This window comes from Esox lucius, chromosome 20 (assembly GCF_011004845.1).
Source record: "Esox lucius isolate fEsoLuc1 chromosome 20, fEsoLuc1.pri, whole genome shotgun sequence".
Taxonomy (NCBI): Eukaryota; Metazoa; Chordata; class Actinopteri; order Esociformes; family Esocidae; genus Esox; species Esox lucius.
The window spans coordinates 23,489,435-23,507,636 of NC_047588.1; the positions used below are offsets into that span (position 1 = coordinate 23,489,435).

The window sequence follows — 18,202 nt, forward strand, 5'->3', positions numbered from 1 at the left end:
CTATACCTATCAAAAGTGTCACAAGGTAGGAAAACCAGTGAATGGGCGACATGATCATGGGCAGCCAAGGCTCACTGATGTACGTGGGAAGTGAAGGCTGGCCCATGTGGTCCGATCCAACAGACAAGCTACTGCAGCTCAAATTGTTGAAAAAGTGAACGCTGGTACTGATAGAAAGGTGTCAGAACACACAGTGCATTGTAGTTTGTTGCGTATGGGGCTACATAGCCGCAGACCAGTTAGGGTGCCCATGCTTACCCCAGTCCACTGCCGAAAGCGCCTTGAATGGGCAAGTGAGCATCCAAACTGGACCATGGAGCAATGGAAGAAGGTCTGATGAATCACATCTCCTTTTACATCACGTGGATGGCTGGGTACGTGTGCGTCGCTTACCTGGAGAACACATGGCACCAGATTGCACTATGGGAAGAAGGCAAGCTGGCGAAGGCAGTGTGACGCTTTGGGCAATGTTCTGCTGGAAAACCATGGGTCCTGCCATTCATGTGGATGTTACTTTGACATGTACAGTACCACCTACCTGAGCATTGTTGCAGACCATGCAACGGTATTCTCTGATGGCATTGACCTCATTTCAGCAGGATAATGCGCCCAGGCACAAAAGCAAAAACAGTTCAGGAATGGTATGAGGACCACAACAACAAGTTCAATGTGCTGACTTGGCTTCCAAATTCCTCAGATCTCAATCCAATCAAGCATCTAAGAGATGTACTGGACAAACAGGTCCGATCCATGGAGGCCCCACCTCAAAACTTACAGGACATAAAGGCTCTGCTGCTAACTTCTTGGTCCTAGAAACCACAGCACACCTTCAGAGTTCTAGTGATGTCTAGTGTTTTGGCAACAAAAGGGGGACCTACAGTGGGGCAAAAAAGTATTTAGTCAGCCACCAATTGTGCAAGTTCTCCCACTAAAAAAGATGAGAGGCCTGTAATTTTCATCATAGGTACACTTCAACAATGAGAGGCAAAATGAGAAACAAAAATCCAGAAAATCACATTGTAGGATTTTTTATGAATTTATTGGTAAATTCCTATGTAAAATAAGTATTTGGTCACCTACAAACAAGCAAGATTTCTGGCTCTCACAGACCTGTAACAACTTCTTTAAGAGGCACCTCTGTCCTCCACTCGTGACCTGTATTAATGGCACCTGTTTGAACTTGTTATCAGTATAAAATACACCTATCCACAACCTCAAACAGTCACACTCCAAACTCCACTATGGCCAAGACCAAAGAGCTGTCAAAAGACACCAGAAACAAAATTGTAGACCTGCAACAGGCTGGGAAGACTGAATCTGCAATAGGTAAGCAGCTTGGTGTGAAGAAATCAACTGTGGGAGCAATTATAAGAAAATGGAAGACATACAAGACCACTGATAATCTCCCTCGATCCGGGGCTCCACGCAAGATCTCACCCGTGGGGTCAAAATTATCACAAGAAAGGTGAGCAAAAATCCCAGAACCACACGGGGGGGGGGGGGGGGGGGGGGGGGGGGGCTAGTGAATGACCTGCAGAGAGCTCATACCAAAGTAACAAAGGCTACCATCAGTAACACACTATGCCACAAGGGACTGAAATCCTGCATTGCCAGACGTGTCCCCCTGCTTAAGTCATGTCCAGGCCCGTCTGAGGTTTGCTAGAGAGCATTTGGATGGTCCAGAAGAGGATTGAGAGAATGTCATATGGTCAGATGAAACCAAAATATAACTTTTTGGTAAAACTCAACTCTTAGTGTTTGGAGGAGAAAGAATGCTGAGTTGCATCCAAAGAACACCATACCTAATGTGAAGCATTAGATTGCACAAAGTTTGCTAAGGCTGAATATACTTGTTTGAAAAATGTCAGCTTGATTGGTATTACTTCTAATAATATATAAATATTTTTGCAGCCATTTCATTCTAAAGAATTTTCATGCCTGTAATATTTATGGAAAGCATTTTATTTTTGGGGGCAAGTTTCTTTAGGTACTACTCTGACAAATATTGTGTTGACCTACATGAAAGTGGAAAATAAAGTTTTGGGCAGATTGGTCAATAGTTGCCAGGGTAAAGTATCAGAAAATTAGGGTTGGCAGATTTGTTCCTAGTTAGTTGAGCTTTTATAAATTGATTATCCAGATCTTTTGTCATTTCACTTAAAAAATTGTATCTATCTAGCTATAATGATTAAATTTGTCAAAATGATTTGTCACTGAAGCTTGCAAAGATCTCCCAGGTTCTTCCCCCCCCACACTTTTGTTTTCAAACTCTCAACCACATAACGGGCAAAAGCAGCCCTTCTGTGGGAGGCCAAGGCACCACGCAATGCTTCTTGCAACTTGGGTAAGTCCAAGTCACCTATATGAAGGGCTGAAACTAGAAAAGTGGTCTGCTTGAGGCCTATTCTACATAAAGTTTCTTCACTCCATCTCCTCACCTCTTCCACGGCCACCTCATCAATCAAATCCGCCTTAGAAATAACCAAGTAGCATGACCTTCCCTGAGCTGACAAAATCTGCAGCAGCTGAACACTCTCTAAGCTAAGCCTAATAGGAGAGACCAGGATGTAGACATCACATGGTGGGTGTAGAGGAAACAGAGGCAAAGAAAGGGGTAGTGTTGGAGGTTGAATTGAAGGAAGCTTGTCATCATTGGGAACCAGATCCCCTACTCTGCCCATGCCTGGTAGATCCCACAGCCAAACATTAGGAAGCTCCGGGTAGGGGAACCCCAGAACATCAATGGTGGTTTCAGTGACTCCTGTAGGAGATGCCCCCTGATCAGTATTCTTCAAGCCCAAGAGGGAGTTGACCAGGCTGGAACAGCCAGAGCCAGTCTGCCCCAGAACCCCCAGGTCCAGCCGGAGGTGCTCCAGGGCCGTGAGGGCTGATAAAAGTCTGGATGGGGGGTTGATTAGATCCATGGACTGGAAGAGGTCACCATGACAATCAACATCCTCCTGACGCACCTTACCTATTTTCAGTCCAGCTGACAGCAGAGATCTGTAGTGAATAAAAAGTCAATAAAAAAGTATCCCTGGGTAATGTCTACAGGTGCTGGTCATAAAATTAGAATATCATCAAAAAGTAGATTTATTTCAGTAATTCCTTTCAAAAAGTGAAACTTTATTCATTCACTACACACAGACTGATATATTTCAAATGTTTATTTCTTTTAATTGTGATGATTAAAACTGACAACTAATGAAAATCCCCAATTCAGTATCTCTGAAAATTACAATATTACTTAAGACCAATACAAAAAAATGATTTTTAGAAATGTTGGCATGTACAGCACTCATTACTTAGTTGGGGCTCCTTTTGCCTGAATTACTGCAGCAATGCATGTGTGTGGCATGGAGTCGATCAGTCTGTGGCACTGCTCAGGTGTTATGAGAGCCCAGGTTGCTCTGATAGTGGCCTTCAGCTCTTCTGTATTGTTGGGTCTGGCGTATCACATCTTCCTCTTCACAATACCCCATAGATTTAAGGTTAGGTGAGTTTGCTGGCCAATTAAGAACAGAGATACCATGGTCCTTAAACCAGGTACTGGTAGCTTTGGCACTATGTGCAGGTGCCAAGTCCTGTTGGAAAATGTAATCTGCATCTCCATAAAAAGTTGGTCAGCAGCAGGAAGCATGAAGTGCTCTAAAACCTCCTGGTAGACGGCTGCATTGACCTTGGACCTCAGAAAACACAGTGGACCAACACCAGCAGATGACATGGCACCCCAAACCATCACTGACTGTGGAAACTTTACACTGGACTTCAAGTAATGTGTATTCTGTGCCTCTCCTCTCTTCTTCCAGACTCTGGGACCTTGATTTCCAAAGGAAATGCAAAATTTACTTTCATCAGAGAACATAACTCAGCAGCAGTCCAGTCCTTTTTGTCTTTAGCCCAGGCGAGACGCTTCTGACGCTGTGTCTTTTTCAAGAGTGGCTTGACACAAGGAATGCGACTGCTGAAACCCATGTCTTGCATATGTCTGAGCGTGGTGGTTCTTGAAGCACTGACTCCAGCTGCAGTCCACTCTTTGTGAATCTCCCCCACATTTTTGAATGGGTTTTGTTTCACAATCCTCTCCAGGGTGCGGTTAACCCTATTGTTTGTACACTTTTTTCTACCACATCTTTTCCTTCCCTTCACCTCTCTATTAATGTGCTTGGGCACAGAGCTCTGTGAACAGCCAGCCTCTTTAGCTATGACCTTTTGTGTTTTGCCCTCCTTGTGCAAGGTGTCAATGGTCGTCTTTTGGACAGCTGTCAAGTCAGCAGTCTTCCACATGATTGTGTTGCCTACAGAACTAGACTGAGAGACCATTTACAGGCCTGTGCAGGTGTTTTGGGTTAATTAGCTGATTAGAGTGTGGCACCAGGTGTCTTCAACATGGAACCTTTTCACAATATTCAAATTTTCAGAGATACTGAATTTGGGTTTTTCATTAGTTGTCAGTTATAATCATCAAAATTAAAAGAAATAAACACTTGAAATATATCAGTCTGTGTGGAATGAATGTATACATTATACAAGTTTCACTTTTTGAATGGAATTACTGAAATACACTTTTTCATGATATTCTAATTTTATGACCAGCACCTGTATATCACGATTTTACAAATAATGTAAATGTAGTTCTACAGTATCTCCTCAAGGGGAAAACTTATTTACACTAAATCAAGATAGATAGTGTTTGCACATTCAACAAAATTAATTCAATGGGCCAGACCAAAAATTATGAAGCTTTGTGGTGGCAAAGGGTTGATGATATTTAATTGTTTCCTACTAGACCCTAATTTAATTGATCCATGATGCCTTCTCCAAAATGTAGTTTAATAGAAAAGTTAAATGTAAAAGTAATGATTAGCCTTTGCCACGTCAAAGTGCCATATGGCATTTGGCCCTCAGGCACATGGATAAGACAAAACCAAACTCACTGTTTGGTATTCCTCAATAGTTTTGGAACTCTGTTTTCTCTGACAACTTCAACCATGAACTGACAAAAGGCTTCCTTTCTCAACTCAGGCAGAGATGCAGTCATGGTTGCTCCAATCTCCCATAAATCCAGTAATGTTTGCTTTGCTTTCATGTCCCCTCCAGCTCTGGTGGACAGCCTTTTCCTTTCAATCTCCATTTTACGATCTCTCATTCTCTCCCACGCACAGGTCTTACAGGGTCCTGTGATCTTCTCCTGGACTAGGTCCTGCTCCTGTTTAGCTCTGACTAAGACCATAGGTTGGTCCCTTTTACGGAGCTCCATGATGGGGCCTGGCAGGTCCTCCTGGTGCTGTTCTGAGGTGAGGACTACCAACACATCATAGTGGTCAATTGGGTGATTTTGGCCATCAAGACTTGAAACTGACCAAATACGGATATTGGGAATCGTGGGGTGCAGGACCATTGGCTGGTTGTCAGTTGGAGAGTCATTATTGTCATCACTTGCCTTAACTGTTATTTTTTCTTTGCTGACCAGTTTTCCTTTTTCCAGAGTAGTTACTCTGGAATGTTCCACCTCCCCCTCCCATTCCTTTTTGCAATCTACGTCATCAATGGCTTCCTCATTCTCTCCTTCTTCCACCTCTTCTTTGTCATCTGTTAACCCACACAGTGCTTTGGCTAGCTGATTGTTTGCGTCCTGAGTTCCCCCAGTAACAGCCACATCTAAATAGAAGTGGTCATACATTTCCAATGCTGCCACAATCCTGCCCTCCAGGCCTGTCACTTGTGAAGATGATCGCCATGGTGCCAGCAGCAACTCCACCATTTCGTCACTAAGTTTCTCAGTCATGTTGAACGTAGCCCTGATATAAAACAAATGATTGAAAAGGCATTAATTACACTTGTATACTCCGAAGTTTGTACAAGTAATACTGTACAAGTGACGAAACCACATTAAGGCAAGCAACTAAGTAAATAATGAAATTTAACTTACCAAAAATTTTATGCAGACTTGATTCTAAAGCTTATACTACAACAGTGCTATTGTAGCTTCATTCGAATTATCCTTCACTACGTAAAGAAAGGTGGTTTCAAAAGACTTGGCCAGGTAAGAAATCATCTGATGTTCACTGTTGACCAAGTCAGTCACATGCTGCATTGTAAACAAACCACAGACCATCCTTCCAGGATATTCAGATTCTTCCAGGTACAGAATGGTGTGTGAATGCAGAGACCAAAATAACTGGTTGATTCTAGAACAAGTATATTGCTTGGCATGAAACATGATTCGTTTTCTTATTTTATATTCTGTCCTTTACTGTTGGAAACATTTTGATATGCTTCAGCCTCATTCTGGAATAATTTTTGGTTCTCGTCAGTCAACACAAAATGCAACATAATGACAAACAAAAAACAGAACTGTTACAGTTACATATATATTCAGACCCTTTGCTATGACATTGAAATTGAGCTCAGGTGCATCCTGATTCCACTGATCATCCTTAAAATATAAATTTGTCATAGTTTCAATTGACTGGACATAATTTAGACACACACCTGTCTATATAAGGTTGAGAGCAAATGTCAAAGCAAAAACCAACGTTTCTGGACTTGAAAAATTAGATCTGAAAATGGTTGAGCAGTGATGTTCCTCATCCAAACTGACAAAGCTTCAAAGGATCTGCAGAGAAGAACATAATCTCTGCAAATACCGGTGTGCCAAGCTTGTAGCATTTCTAAAAAAGGTACCAACTTAAACTAGATGGGAAAACACATTAAGTAACATTTAAATTTCAATAGTAAAATGTCCATTCTACATTAATTTCATACTTCCTTTTTTTGCTCTATTACAAAACACAGGGAAAAAACAAGGACAACTTGCTTCATCTTTGATGCAACCATCAGGTTTTTAATTCACACATAGGAAAATATAAAATAAGATGACCTGCCTTTTGCCAAGTGCTTGCTATAAGGCTTAAAAGAATAATATTGGACTGCAAATTTAGGTTACACCCACACACACTTATACACACATAGGTAGTACAGCCATTTTAAGTCTTTCCAGCTTTCAATGTACTCGGTCACTGCATAGATGAGAGAGAGAGAGGGTGGGAAGCATGCTTGCTCACACAAACAAGGCATACTAACACACACACACACACAAAGAAAACATGCATTCACACACACACACACACACACACACACACACACACACACACACACACACACACACACACACACACACACACACAAAGAGAACATGGACACACACACACACACAACTATCCTTCAAAATGCCAAAGCCCAGAGTCATTAGGGTGTTTAATTAAAAATGTGCAATTCACTTCGATCAAAGAGGAGTTTAGGGACAACAGTACCATATCTGCAGGCTCTGGACACTGACTTTTGACATTTTAGAGCTATAGTGCACCTGGCAAGATAAACATTCACAACTTTACCAGCCCAGAATTAAAGAGCAAAGGTTCATATCCTAACATGCTTTATGGAACCAAATGATTGTTCATCAAAAAGGCACCTTGAACAAAAACGAGAGGTGACATTGAGGAAAACTGGCACCCTGTTTCACATTCTCACCTTACAAAACTTCTCTTTTCCTCACAGTTCCCTTATGTGCGATCACAGCATTACAACACAGTTGAGGACGTTCACCTGAAGATAGTATTAAATGTAGAATAAACAGTACTTCTAAATTAGTCTAATACAACCTTCTGTTTCATTTAGCTTTCCTACAATACTAACTACACTTGGCATCAGTGAAACATTGTAATGACAGGGAAAGGATTAAACCGCACTTGTAGCCCATATAGTCCTAGAGCCATGAATTGTGAGATCTACACATAGAAAGTGTCCAAACGCGCGCGCACACACACGCACGCACACACACCCACACACACACACACACACACACACACACGCCTATATATATATACAAACACACTTGAATTTAGTGGAGAGGTCTATGCAAAACTCATTAACGTACAGATGAAGCTCTACCTATGCTCTCCAATACCAATATTGCAGCCCCAATGCGAAAGTGGGGAAGACATGAACCATAAATAACAGAATTAAGACAAAGTGATTTGTACATGGAATGATAATGACATATACTGTATGTGGTCTCTGCCTCCACCTCATCCATCGCATCAACATCTTCGTAATGGCTTCTATATGCCAAGGATTTGTTGCATAGAGGCAGACAGTACAAATCCCAAAATGAAGGTGAAGATTTCTGAGTTGATTCTGTTGCACTCAACTACAATGTATACAGAAAAACAAGTGAGGATGAGTGTGAGTGGATTGTATTATAAAAACAGTACATTGCTTTGAATAAAAGCATAGACTTTAACATGTACAAAAACATCCTTCAAGGATAAGTACATTAGATAACACAGTACTATCTCTCTGCAATCCGTCAGTCAGACAGAGGCGGACAAACACACACCCTGCATTCAGAATGACAACGCAAAATAGTCTAGTACCACGAATCCTAAAACAACTAAGTACTGTCTGAAAAACAGTTTCTCTTGTAACAGAAGGCAGTGTTTTGATTCAGTTTCATTTGCTGAAATATGTGCTTTCTAACTCACCATGAGAAATTAATGTAATCTGTACATGCATTCAAACATTCATACACTCAATCCTGGGATAAAATCAAAACAAATGATACATCATCTGAAGCTATATATTACATGCATTCAAACTAAACACTAAATAAATAATAAAATCAATTAAAAAAAAATCAGCAACACAGCTGTTAATTTAAATCAAGCTTATGAAATCCACTGAAACAAACTTTTGTTCTTACAAAATTAATTTAAAGAAAAAAGAAAAAAAGACTGTGGTTACTTCCCTGTGTAGTCTTCTCTCTGCCCTACAACCTTACAATAAACAAAAACAAATCTAATTGGACCATACCCACAGCCAAGCAAACAACCACCACTTTGCAGAACATGGACGCTCTGTTAAAAAGTACAGCAGCTATTTGTCACTCAACAGCAGTCTGTTCAGGAATGTTTTCAAATCGAAAGACACTTTTCGGTTTCTCTCTTTGATTCACTTCTATGCCTCTGATCATAGTCCCCTTTCTGCAATTGGTTCATTGGTGGCAGATTTGCAGTGCTGACAGGCCCCAGAGAATGCTCTAACAGGAATTTGGACAGTATGTCTAGCTACCCTAGAATGCCTTGCCATTGGTCCCATGTCTAAACAAGACATACATTATTGCCCCTAAGGCTATCTATTGACTTACTCGCTCTGTGGACCATGTGAGTTTAACACTGGTCTCTCCCCATGTCTTCTCTCTCTTTTAAATGTAAGGTATGTATTGTAAAATACTAGAAGGTCCCTTGTGCTCCTCAGCAGTAGCTACGTGTCTGGCCCTCAGTGTGGATGGTCCAGTTGGGAGATGGTCCAGGTAAGCTGCCCTGCCGCGCCAGCCCTCTCTGGTTCCGCAGGGCCGGTGGCCGCAGCACCGGCTCATGAATCATGTCTCGGCGGGGGGGAGGGTTAGGGTATTGGCCCAACGCCAGACCATGCGGGAAGGGATGCTGGTTGTACTGAACGCCTCCTGGCTGACTGGGGTAGGGCCTTGGGTCTCCCAGCATCAGGGTAGAGAAGGCAGCAGGAGGCGAGGTGGAGGGGTCAGACAGGGGCTGGCTGGGGTAGTCAGAGGAGTGGGGTTCCTGGGGGCTCCGGTTGTGGTAGATGGCCTCCTGGTAGTGCTCCCGCGGGGGATAGGGGTTGGCACCAGCACTTTGGCGCTCTCCCGCGGGTCCTGGTGGGAAGTCTTGGGTCCGGTAGTATTTCAGCACCTGATCGCCTGAGGGCATGACGTCAAAGGCCTGCCTGTATTGGCCCCCCGATGTGGACCTCCGGAGTAGGTCTTGGCGTTGGTAGCCACTTGACCCAACGCTCTGAGAGGCCCTGCTCCGGGAGGGACCCGGCGTGTAGACATTGTAGGCTGGCGGGGGCTGGTTGTGATGCTGGCTGGGGTAGGGGTTGGGGGGGTGCTCCATGGTTGGGGAGGAGTTTGTTGAGGCGGAGGAGGTGACAGTGGAAGGACCCTCCCCTTTCTCCTCCTCATCTAGCTTCTCTATCAAAAGGGAGGCAATCTCCTTCCCCGACAGGCCCTGGATGGGCTTCGTGCTGCAGCTGTAGGGGTCTGAGCGGCTGTGGAAGTGGGCCCCTGCGGATGTGGATGCTGACGGCACCGGGAGGCAGTCGCTCTCCAGGTCGCTCCCGGGGGTCGTTGCTGATGGTTTTTCGCAAGCGGCTGGGCTGTCTGGAGTGGAAGGGCTGAGGCCGATGCAGGTAGAGCCTCCCGGTTCAGGGGCCAAGCAGGGGGAACACGGTGTCTGGTCCTCGGGAGGAGGGGGATTGGTAAGCGGGGCCACGGATTCACCTCGCGGAGGGTCTCCGTCTAGGTCTGTGGTAGTCCAGCTCTTCGTACTGTTGGCAGCAGTGGAGGGGCTAGTGAAGGGGAAGTTGACATAGATGGGCTCCGATGAGTTCTGTCTGAGGGCCTGGGGAGGGGAGCGCTGAGGCGGCTGGCCCTGTAGAGGCTGACTCTGACTCGGGGGACCCTCCTCTGGCTTGCGATAGCACACCTTCCCGTTCTCAAAGTAAGGGTGCAGTAGAGAGGCGGTATGGTCATTGGAGGGTGACCTGTTGGAGCGGTGAAGGCTGCGCTGGTGCTGATGGAGCGCCAGCGGAACCATCGAGGAGGATGAGAGGGGGTGCATCTCGCTACGAGCCAGCCTGACTGAGGAGGACTGGCGTTGGGACCGGAGATGAGAGGGGAGATGGTGGTGGGGGGAGTTGTCCTGGGAGTAATGGTGAGAGTGGCAGATGGAGTGGGACTGGGAGTGAGCGGCTGCCCAGGCCCGCGTGGCCTCTGATGACCAGAGCTGAGGGCCCCTCTCCCCCTTGGACCCACTCTGGTTGTGGTGGATAGGCTGAGGTTGATGCTGGTGGTGCCCCCTGGAAATTGGCCTTTGGTTGGCTTCTGGGTTGGAAGCCTGGCGGAGGTTACCGTCCAGGTCCAGCCTCATGTTCTGGTAGCTGTGACGGGCGTAGCTGGGGGGGCCCTGTGGGTTCTCAGGCCCAGCAATCTCGTAGTAGAAGTTCTCACTTTTCCCTTGGTCCTCTGAGGTGGAGGAGAGGGGCACAGGACGGATTTGGGCCTGATGAGGCTGCTGTCCTGGCACTGGTTGGCTGGCAGCCTTGGCTGCGTGGTAGCGGACAAGATGATCTGGTGCTCCACTCAGGCGCTCTGAGAAGGCTCTGGCCAGAGGAGGGTTCCCTTGTGGACCCTGTTGACCAAAGATCCTCCGAATGCGCCCTGAGTCCAGGGAGCGACGCATCTCAGTTTTGGCCAAAGGTGCTCTATGGGGGCGCTCCAGATCCAGGGGTTTAGGGGGGACTTTGGGGCGGGTGGGCTGTAAGGCACGGACCTGAGCCAGGGGGGAGCTCTCTGACTTGGAGTGTTGGAGATGGGAGTTAGGGTGAACAAAGGAGGGTTTCGACTGGGTAGAAGTTACGCTGGATTTCTGTTGGAGGTGAGGGGCAGAGAACTGCCGGGAGTAGGCTGGAGGCTTCCTCTCAGTGTCAGAGGGATGGGGTCTCTCCCCAGGTAAATCAGGTTTAGGAGGCTGTGCTTCGGTGTGGGGCAGCTGTTTCTGGTTCTTGTAGATAGGGCTAGGTGTCAGTTCGTCCCCAGACGAGTTCCCAGCGGACTGCTCCGAGTTGGACAGCACTGTGTCAGACACAGATGTCTCAGAGGATATGGACCCTGTGTCCTGCAATAGAAAAATACTTTTTAACCCACATATAGTAGGTTAATGTACTGGTAAGGTATGTATGATGGAGCTACGTGGCCTGATATACTGTACTGTTCTATATGAATAGTAATAAAAATAACTCTCAATGCTGACTGGCTAAACCAGGGGTGTCCAAACAGTTCCACGGAGGGCCGAGTGTCTGCAGGTATTAGTTTTTTCCTATAAATCCGTTCCCAGTTCACACCTAAACAACCAGGTGAGGGTAGAAACTAACCAATTAGTAACCTAATTAGTCAGTCAAGTACAAAGTGAGAGCGAAAACCTGCAGACACTCCGCCCTCCGTGGAACTGTTTGGACACTTCTGGGCTAAACGCTGTGGTGTATTTAAGCATTAATGCATGAGGTGGTGTGATATATGGACAATATACCACAGCTAAAAGCCTATCTTAAGAAAGACACAGCACTTAAGGATATATTGCCCAAATATTCCCGTAACAAGTTGCCTTATTGCTATAAACCTCTAATTCTTAACTATTTCTGACATAATGCCTAGGTAGCGCTTTCAAAAACACCTGGCAAGGACTGATTTTACTATGTTTATGGGGACTTCGGCATGTGTGGACATTTGGACATTTTCACTTAGAGGTGTACTCACTTTTGTTGCCAGTGGTTTAGACCAGTGGTTCCCAACTACGGTCCTCAAGTACCCCCAACAGTACACATTTTCATTGTAGCCCCAGCCAAGCACAGCTGATTCAACTTGTCAACTAATTATCAGGCTCTCATTGAGTTGAATTGGGTGTGCTTGTTCAGGGCTACAACAAAAATGTGTCCTGTTGGGGGTACTCGAGGACCCGAGTTGGGAACCACTGGTTTAGACATTAATGGGTGTGTGTTGTGTTATTTTGAGGGGACAGCAAATTTACATGGTTATACAAGGTGTACACTCACTACCTTACATTGTAGCAAAGTGTAATTTCTTCAGTGTTGTCACATGAACAGATATGATCAAAAATTTACAAAAATGTGAGGGGTGTACTCACTTTTGTGAGATACTGTGTGTGTGTGTGTGTATACATACACTCACCTAAAGGATTATTAGGAACACCTGTTCAATTTCTCATTAATGCAATTATCTAATCAACCAATCACATGGCAGTTGCTTCAATGCATTTAGGGGTGTGGTACTGGTCAAGACAATCTCCTGAACTCCAAACTGAATGTCAGAATGGGAAAGAAAGGTGATTTAAGCAATTTTGAGCGTGGCATGGTTGTTGGTGCCAGATAGGCCGGTCTGAGTATTTCACAATCTGCTCAGTTACTGGGATTTTCACACAAAACCATTTCTAGGGTTTACAAAGAATGGTGTGAAAAGGGAAAAACATCCAGTATGCGGCAGTCCTGTGGGCTAAAATGCCTTGTTGGTGCTAGAGGTCAGAGGAGAATGGGCCGACTGATTCAAGCTGATAGAAGAGCAACTTTGACTGAAATAACCACTCGTTAAAACCGAAGTATGCAGCAAAGCATTTGTGAAGCCACAACACGCACAACCTTGAGGCGGATGGGCTACAACAGCAGAAGACCCCACCGGGTACCACTCATCTCCACTACAAATAGGGAAAAGAGGCTACAATTTGCACGAGTCTGATGAGTCTCGATTTCTGTTGAGACATTCAGATGGTAGTCAGAATTTGGCGTAAACAGAATGAGAACATGGATCCATCATGCCTTGTTACCACTGTGCAGGCTGGTGGTGGTGGTGTAATGGTGTGGGGGATGTTTTCTTGGCACACTTTAGGCCCCTTAGTGCCAATTGGGCATCCTTTAAATGCCACGGCCTACCTGAGCATTGTTTCTGACCATGTCCATCCCTTTATGACCACCATGTACCCATCCTCTGATGGCTACTTCCAGCAGGATAATGCACCATGTCACAAAGCTCGAATCATTTCAAATTGGTTTCTTGAACATGACAATGAGTTCACTGTACTGAAATGGCCCCCACAGTCACCAGATCTCAACCCAATAGAGCATCTTTGGGATGTGGTGGAACGGGAGCTTCGTGCCCTGGATGTGCATCCCACAAATCTCCATCAACTGCAAGATGCTATCCTATCAATATGGCCCAACATTTCTAAGGAATTCTTTCAGCACCTTGTTGAATCAATGCCATGTATAATTAAGGCAGTTCTGAAGGCGACACACACCAGTATTACTAACCTGGAGGGGACACAAAAACTCCATGATCCTTAACTCCATCCTTAACCCTAACTCTAACCTTAACCTCAATAACCTAAAAAATATGCCTAAACTTAAACTAGCCCAAATGCCTAAACCCAGCCGGTAATGCCTAATCCTAATTCCATCCCTCTCCCCAATCACAACTTTTTTCAAAATGGGTACAGGAAAAAACTCCCAATGAGTCACATTTTACAGTCTGATTGTAATAATAATAATATTGTTGGGTTAAAAACACAAACACACCTGTCCTGGAACAGTCTCTCCTTGGCCATGTCCTGTATCTAATGCGGTCTCTGTTGTTTTTCCCTCAGTCATCCACACAGATAATGGGCGAACTGTGGAATACAGCTGGTTGGGATCAGAGGACAGCAGCTCTCCTGCATCGGCAGACAGGGACCTTTGACAGCGGGTTTCGGCTGTGTCCTGGGGCCGTGACTGAGGGGGGCGGTAGGGGGGCGAGGCACCCTGTCGTAGGGCCTTGTGGGCACTCTCAGCCAGGGCCAAGGCCATGAGGCGTGCTGGATTTTTAGGAGGGGGAGGGGGAGCCTGGGATGGCAGGGCAGAACCGCTGAGTCCTGTTATACCATTTGAAGGCAGAGAAGGGTTAAAATCCATACTTTTTTAAATGAAAAGATCTTAAATAATAGCAATCAATTAAAGGTGCAGTCTGGGACTTTTCTTTACCTCCCATTTTGGGATGGATGTGTAATCTGTTGTTTTGTGCATAACCTAAGTAGAATTACTATCGTACCTCATTTAAAACAACAAGTGGTTGAAAGCAAGTGGTTTTGATGACAAGCGCCAAATTCATGACATATCTACTGATAGGAAAGAAATCTGATGGCTCAATCAATCAAGGACAACCATGACTAGATATAAAATGCACTTGTAGCGTGATAGGTACAACATGAGGTCTTAATGAAATTAAATTAAACATGACTACATTTACTGTAGTCAAACATGACAACCCCCCACCATCTCTATGAAACTCACTGGCCAAGTCTCTTTAACTTGTGTTTACTAACCCAGTCCTCTGGTCTTGGCTTCAGGGCCCAGTTTGCTGCGAATCTCCTGCTGACAGCTCTCTGTCAGCTGGAAGTCACATGACCTGAGCAGCATGGAGATCATCTGAGGAGGCTGGGATTGGGAGGGCACACTGCTCGGTGTGCCGGCCACTGCTTGCTGTAATTCCCCGGCTCGTCCGCCAATCATGTCCAGCACCTGAGAGAGAAAAAACACAGCAGGCAAAACTTTTTTTTTAATTCAATTTTAGTGATACATAGATGCACAAGAGTAGATATGATTAGGCATGCTCAATGCGCAACAGTCAAACAATAGTAATAGACCCAAATAAAAAACTGATACAGTACATGGCCAAAGGTATCATCAAACATCTTCCTAAATCACAGGCATTAGTATGAAGTCGGTCCCCCTTCTGCGGCTATAACTGCCCCTTCTTGCCTCTGAATGAAAGCAAATCTCCCACATTGCTACAGGCAATAGCTTCCATTTTGCCACAATACCATCGGTGAGGTCAAATACTGAGGTTGGACAATGAGGCCTGGTTCGGTGTAGGTATTCCAATTCATCCCAAAGGTATTTCATGGGGTTGAAGTCAGGGCCCTGTGCAGGCCAGCCAAGTTCTTCCACACCAGAATTGACAAACCATTTGTTTATGCACCTGCTGTGTGCACAAAGGCATTTTCAGGCTGACACAGATAAGGGCCTTCCCTAATTCCAACACTGCGTTGCCATGAAGCACTCCAACAACACAACAGCGCCTCTTCGACCTTAGGTGACTGAGGTTCGGCACAATTCCCTGCATCCTGAGGTCCTCCTACAGCTGCACCGTAGAAAGCATCATGACTGGCTGCATTACTGTCTGGTACAGAACCTGCACTGAACTCGGTCACAAATCACTGCGGAGGGGAGTGTGGACAGCCCAACACATCACGGGAGACGAGTTTCCATCCCGTCCATGACATCTACTCCAGGTGGTTTCTGCCAAAGGCCCGAAAAAACATCAAGGACTCCAGTCACCCCTACTACAAACTGTTTACACTGCTACTGTCTGGCAAGTGGCACCAGGTCTCAGACCACCAGACTACGGGACAGCTTCTTCCTTCAGCCCATCATGCTGCTGAACAGCTAACAACTGCTCACTGCACTACCCTGGGGTCAGCATCCCCTAATCCCCACATCCCTTTTTTTCTGCAAACTTGTACACCACCACTTTGCACCCTTGAACAGTTGCACTAAACGACTCTTACTGCACTGTACTACCCTTACAGCATTGATGCAAAGTAGCATAGGTCAGAATAATGTCATTGTATTTGCATACTAACTTATCCTGTACATATAACATCAAACTTGAATTTGGAACTATTGCTACAAAGTTGGAATCCCAGAATCATCGCTAGAATGTCATTTTATCATGTGCTGTAGGAAGGTTTCCCTACATTGGAACCAACCATGAACCTGCGAGACGGTAAAAACTAATTGATCTGCAGAATAGATTTCCACTGCTCCAGAGTCTAATGGTAGCGAGTTTTACGCTACACTCCAACCCGTGGCAGCTCACAGGCCCTTAAGGAGTAGAAGTACATCAAATCTTTACGTTCCACAAAATGTACCGCAAAATCTAAAACAAATCTCAAGTTTTATAGATACTGCAGGCTTCCATGCAACTTGAAATTCTCTCACTCCTTTTAAGTCACTACTGGCATGAAAAGGAAAAACTAATATACGATGCGAATGGAGGTGTAAAACATACATTAAATAACTAAAATTAGAATCAGGTGCATAAAAACTGGAGCAATAGATTAGAAGATTTTGCCACAACATGTTTGCCAAAATCAATGTTGAAGTGGAAGAGTGAACAGTCAGAAATAGACTGCAAAACAAAACACTGACTTTGAACAGAAGAACCTCATCAATATTGCATAAAGGCGGTGGCATTATGGTTAAGGGATGCTTTGTTGCTCCAAAGCCTGGCCAACTTGCCATTAGACAACCAAGAATTCCATATTGTACCAGACATTCCTTAAGGAGAATATGAAGCTGTCAAAAAGCAGAACCAGCATGGAGAAGCAGGCAAAATAATTCTCCCTGTCGAGGTAAGAGACTGATCGTTATTGGAAACTGCTACAAAGTTACATACTTTGTCTACACTATGAAATTGCACTTGATTTTTTAAGAATAAATGATTGCAAAGTATAATCTTTAGGTTTCAGTTGTTAAACTATGTTACCTTAGTCTGTAAAATGTTGAAGGGACGTTTACACATCCATATGGCCAAATATGTAAACCCGAAAAGGAACGAGGCAAGCAGAGTTAAGCTGGCCTGCAATTACAATGATAAATGCTGTTGCCCTCACTGGATTCGAACCGGGTCTCCCATATGAGAGGCTGTGTCTTTAACCACCACGCCACAGAGATATATATTTGCTTGATGTAGTGTTGATGTAGCATCTCGACATTAGATAATTTTGTCACGCATTAACATCACACCAAGAATGAATAATTAGCTAGACACCATTAAGCATTGTGTTAAATTGTAATATTTCTTATTAAGTTTACCTCCACCACAAAGAGCATCTATGAACTGTATGGCTTTTGTTACTGGCCATTTTAACAGCATATTAGCCAGTAATAGGGTTACTAGTATCTACTAACTTGATAACTGGAATAGTCATAAGAATTGAGCAATTGCTAGTGAGTCGGAACTTTTCACTGCCAAAGCTATTTCATTTCATGGCACAACAACGTTAGTTTTTCCTTCATTCGTGAATGACACTGATACACTAACTATCAATATAGGTTGACGATAACTGACTCATGGAGATCCGTACTCTTTTACTGCCCAAGATCTAGCATGTATTACCCCAAAAACTATGCTTGAATGCGTACTTTGAAAATCCACCTGAAATAGTCGCAATATAACCGTAAACAGTTTTAGTTTAGCTTACTATAACGTAGCTACTGAGTAGTGATGAGCAGTTTGCGGACGATTTGTTTATTTTTTAACTAATCTTTTTAGTGACTCAGGACCCACAAGTCCTTTTTTCTAGTGACGTGTTCAATTGTATCATTCATTCGAACATTTGACAGCGTATTTCTACAACATGATCACTTGCTTCATACCCGGTCCTCCAGCTCAGTTCTCTGATCAACGTCTATGTACATTCACAGGGAAAAATAGATCAAGGTAGGAATATAGACA

At 44.5% G+C, this 18,202-nt stretch overlaps 2 protein-coding genes across 5 annotated transcripts in view; both read right to left on the reverse strand.

Annotated features, from left to right (window-relative positions):
- Positions 1-2,210: 2,210 nt before the first annotated feature.
- Positions 2,211-6,004, reverse strand: zmp:0000000951. The gene is made up of 3 exons (XM_010885100.3): positions 5,933-6,004; positions 4,938-5,801; positions 2,211-3,003 (listed from the first exon to the last, which is right to left on the reverse strand). The coding sequence occupies exons 2-3, from the start codon at positions 5,786-5,788 to the stop codon at positions 2,211-2,213; spliced, it is 1,644 nt and encodes a 547-aa protein (XP_010883402.1). The 5' UTR covers positions 5,789-5,801; positions 5,933-6,004.
- A 1,143-nt stretch (positions 6,005-7,147) lies between these two features.
- The window catches only part of arhgap33 (Rho GTPase activating protein 33), a 56,075-nt gene continuing 45,020 nt past the window's right edge, over positions 7,148-18,202 (reverse strand). For all 4 annotated transcript variants that reach the window (XM_020041342.3, XM_020041341.3, XM_020041344.3 and 1 more), the window contains 3 exons: positions 15,006-15,201; positions 14,224-14,555; positions 7,148-11,756 (listed from right to left, as the gene is read on the reverse strand). In XM_020041342.3, coding sequence (XP_019896901.2) covers positions 9,315-11,756; positions 14,224-14,555; positions 15,006-15,201 — 2,970 coding nt within the window. In that variant the 3' untranslated portion in view covers positions 7,148-9,314. The remainder of the gene's footprint in view (positions 11,757-14,223; positions 14,556-15,005; positions 15,202-18,202) is intronic.

Bases quoted from the DNA above. Each gene is read 5' to 3' on its own strand.
- zmp:0000000951 (XM_010885100.3), bottom strand. From the start codon at position 5,788: ATGACTGAGAAACTTAGTGACGAAATGGTGGAGTTGCTGCTGGCACCA. The intron at 3,004-4,937 runs GTGAGTTTGGTT...TATTCACTACAG, and splicing joins CTATTGAGGAATACCAAACA to ATCTCTGCTGTCAGCTGGAC.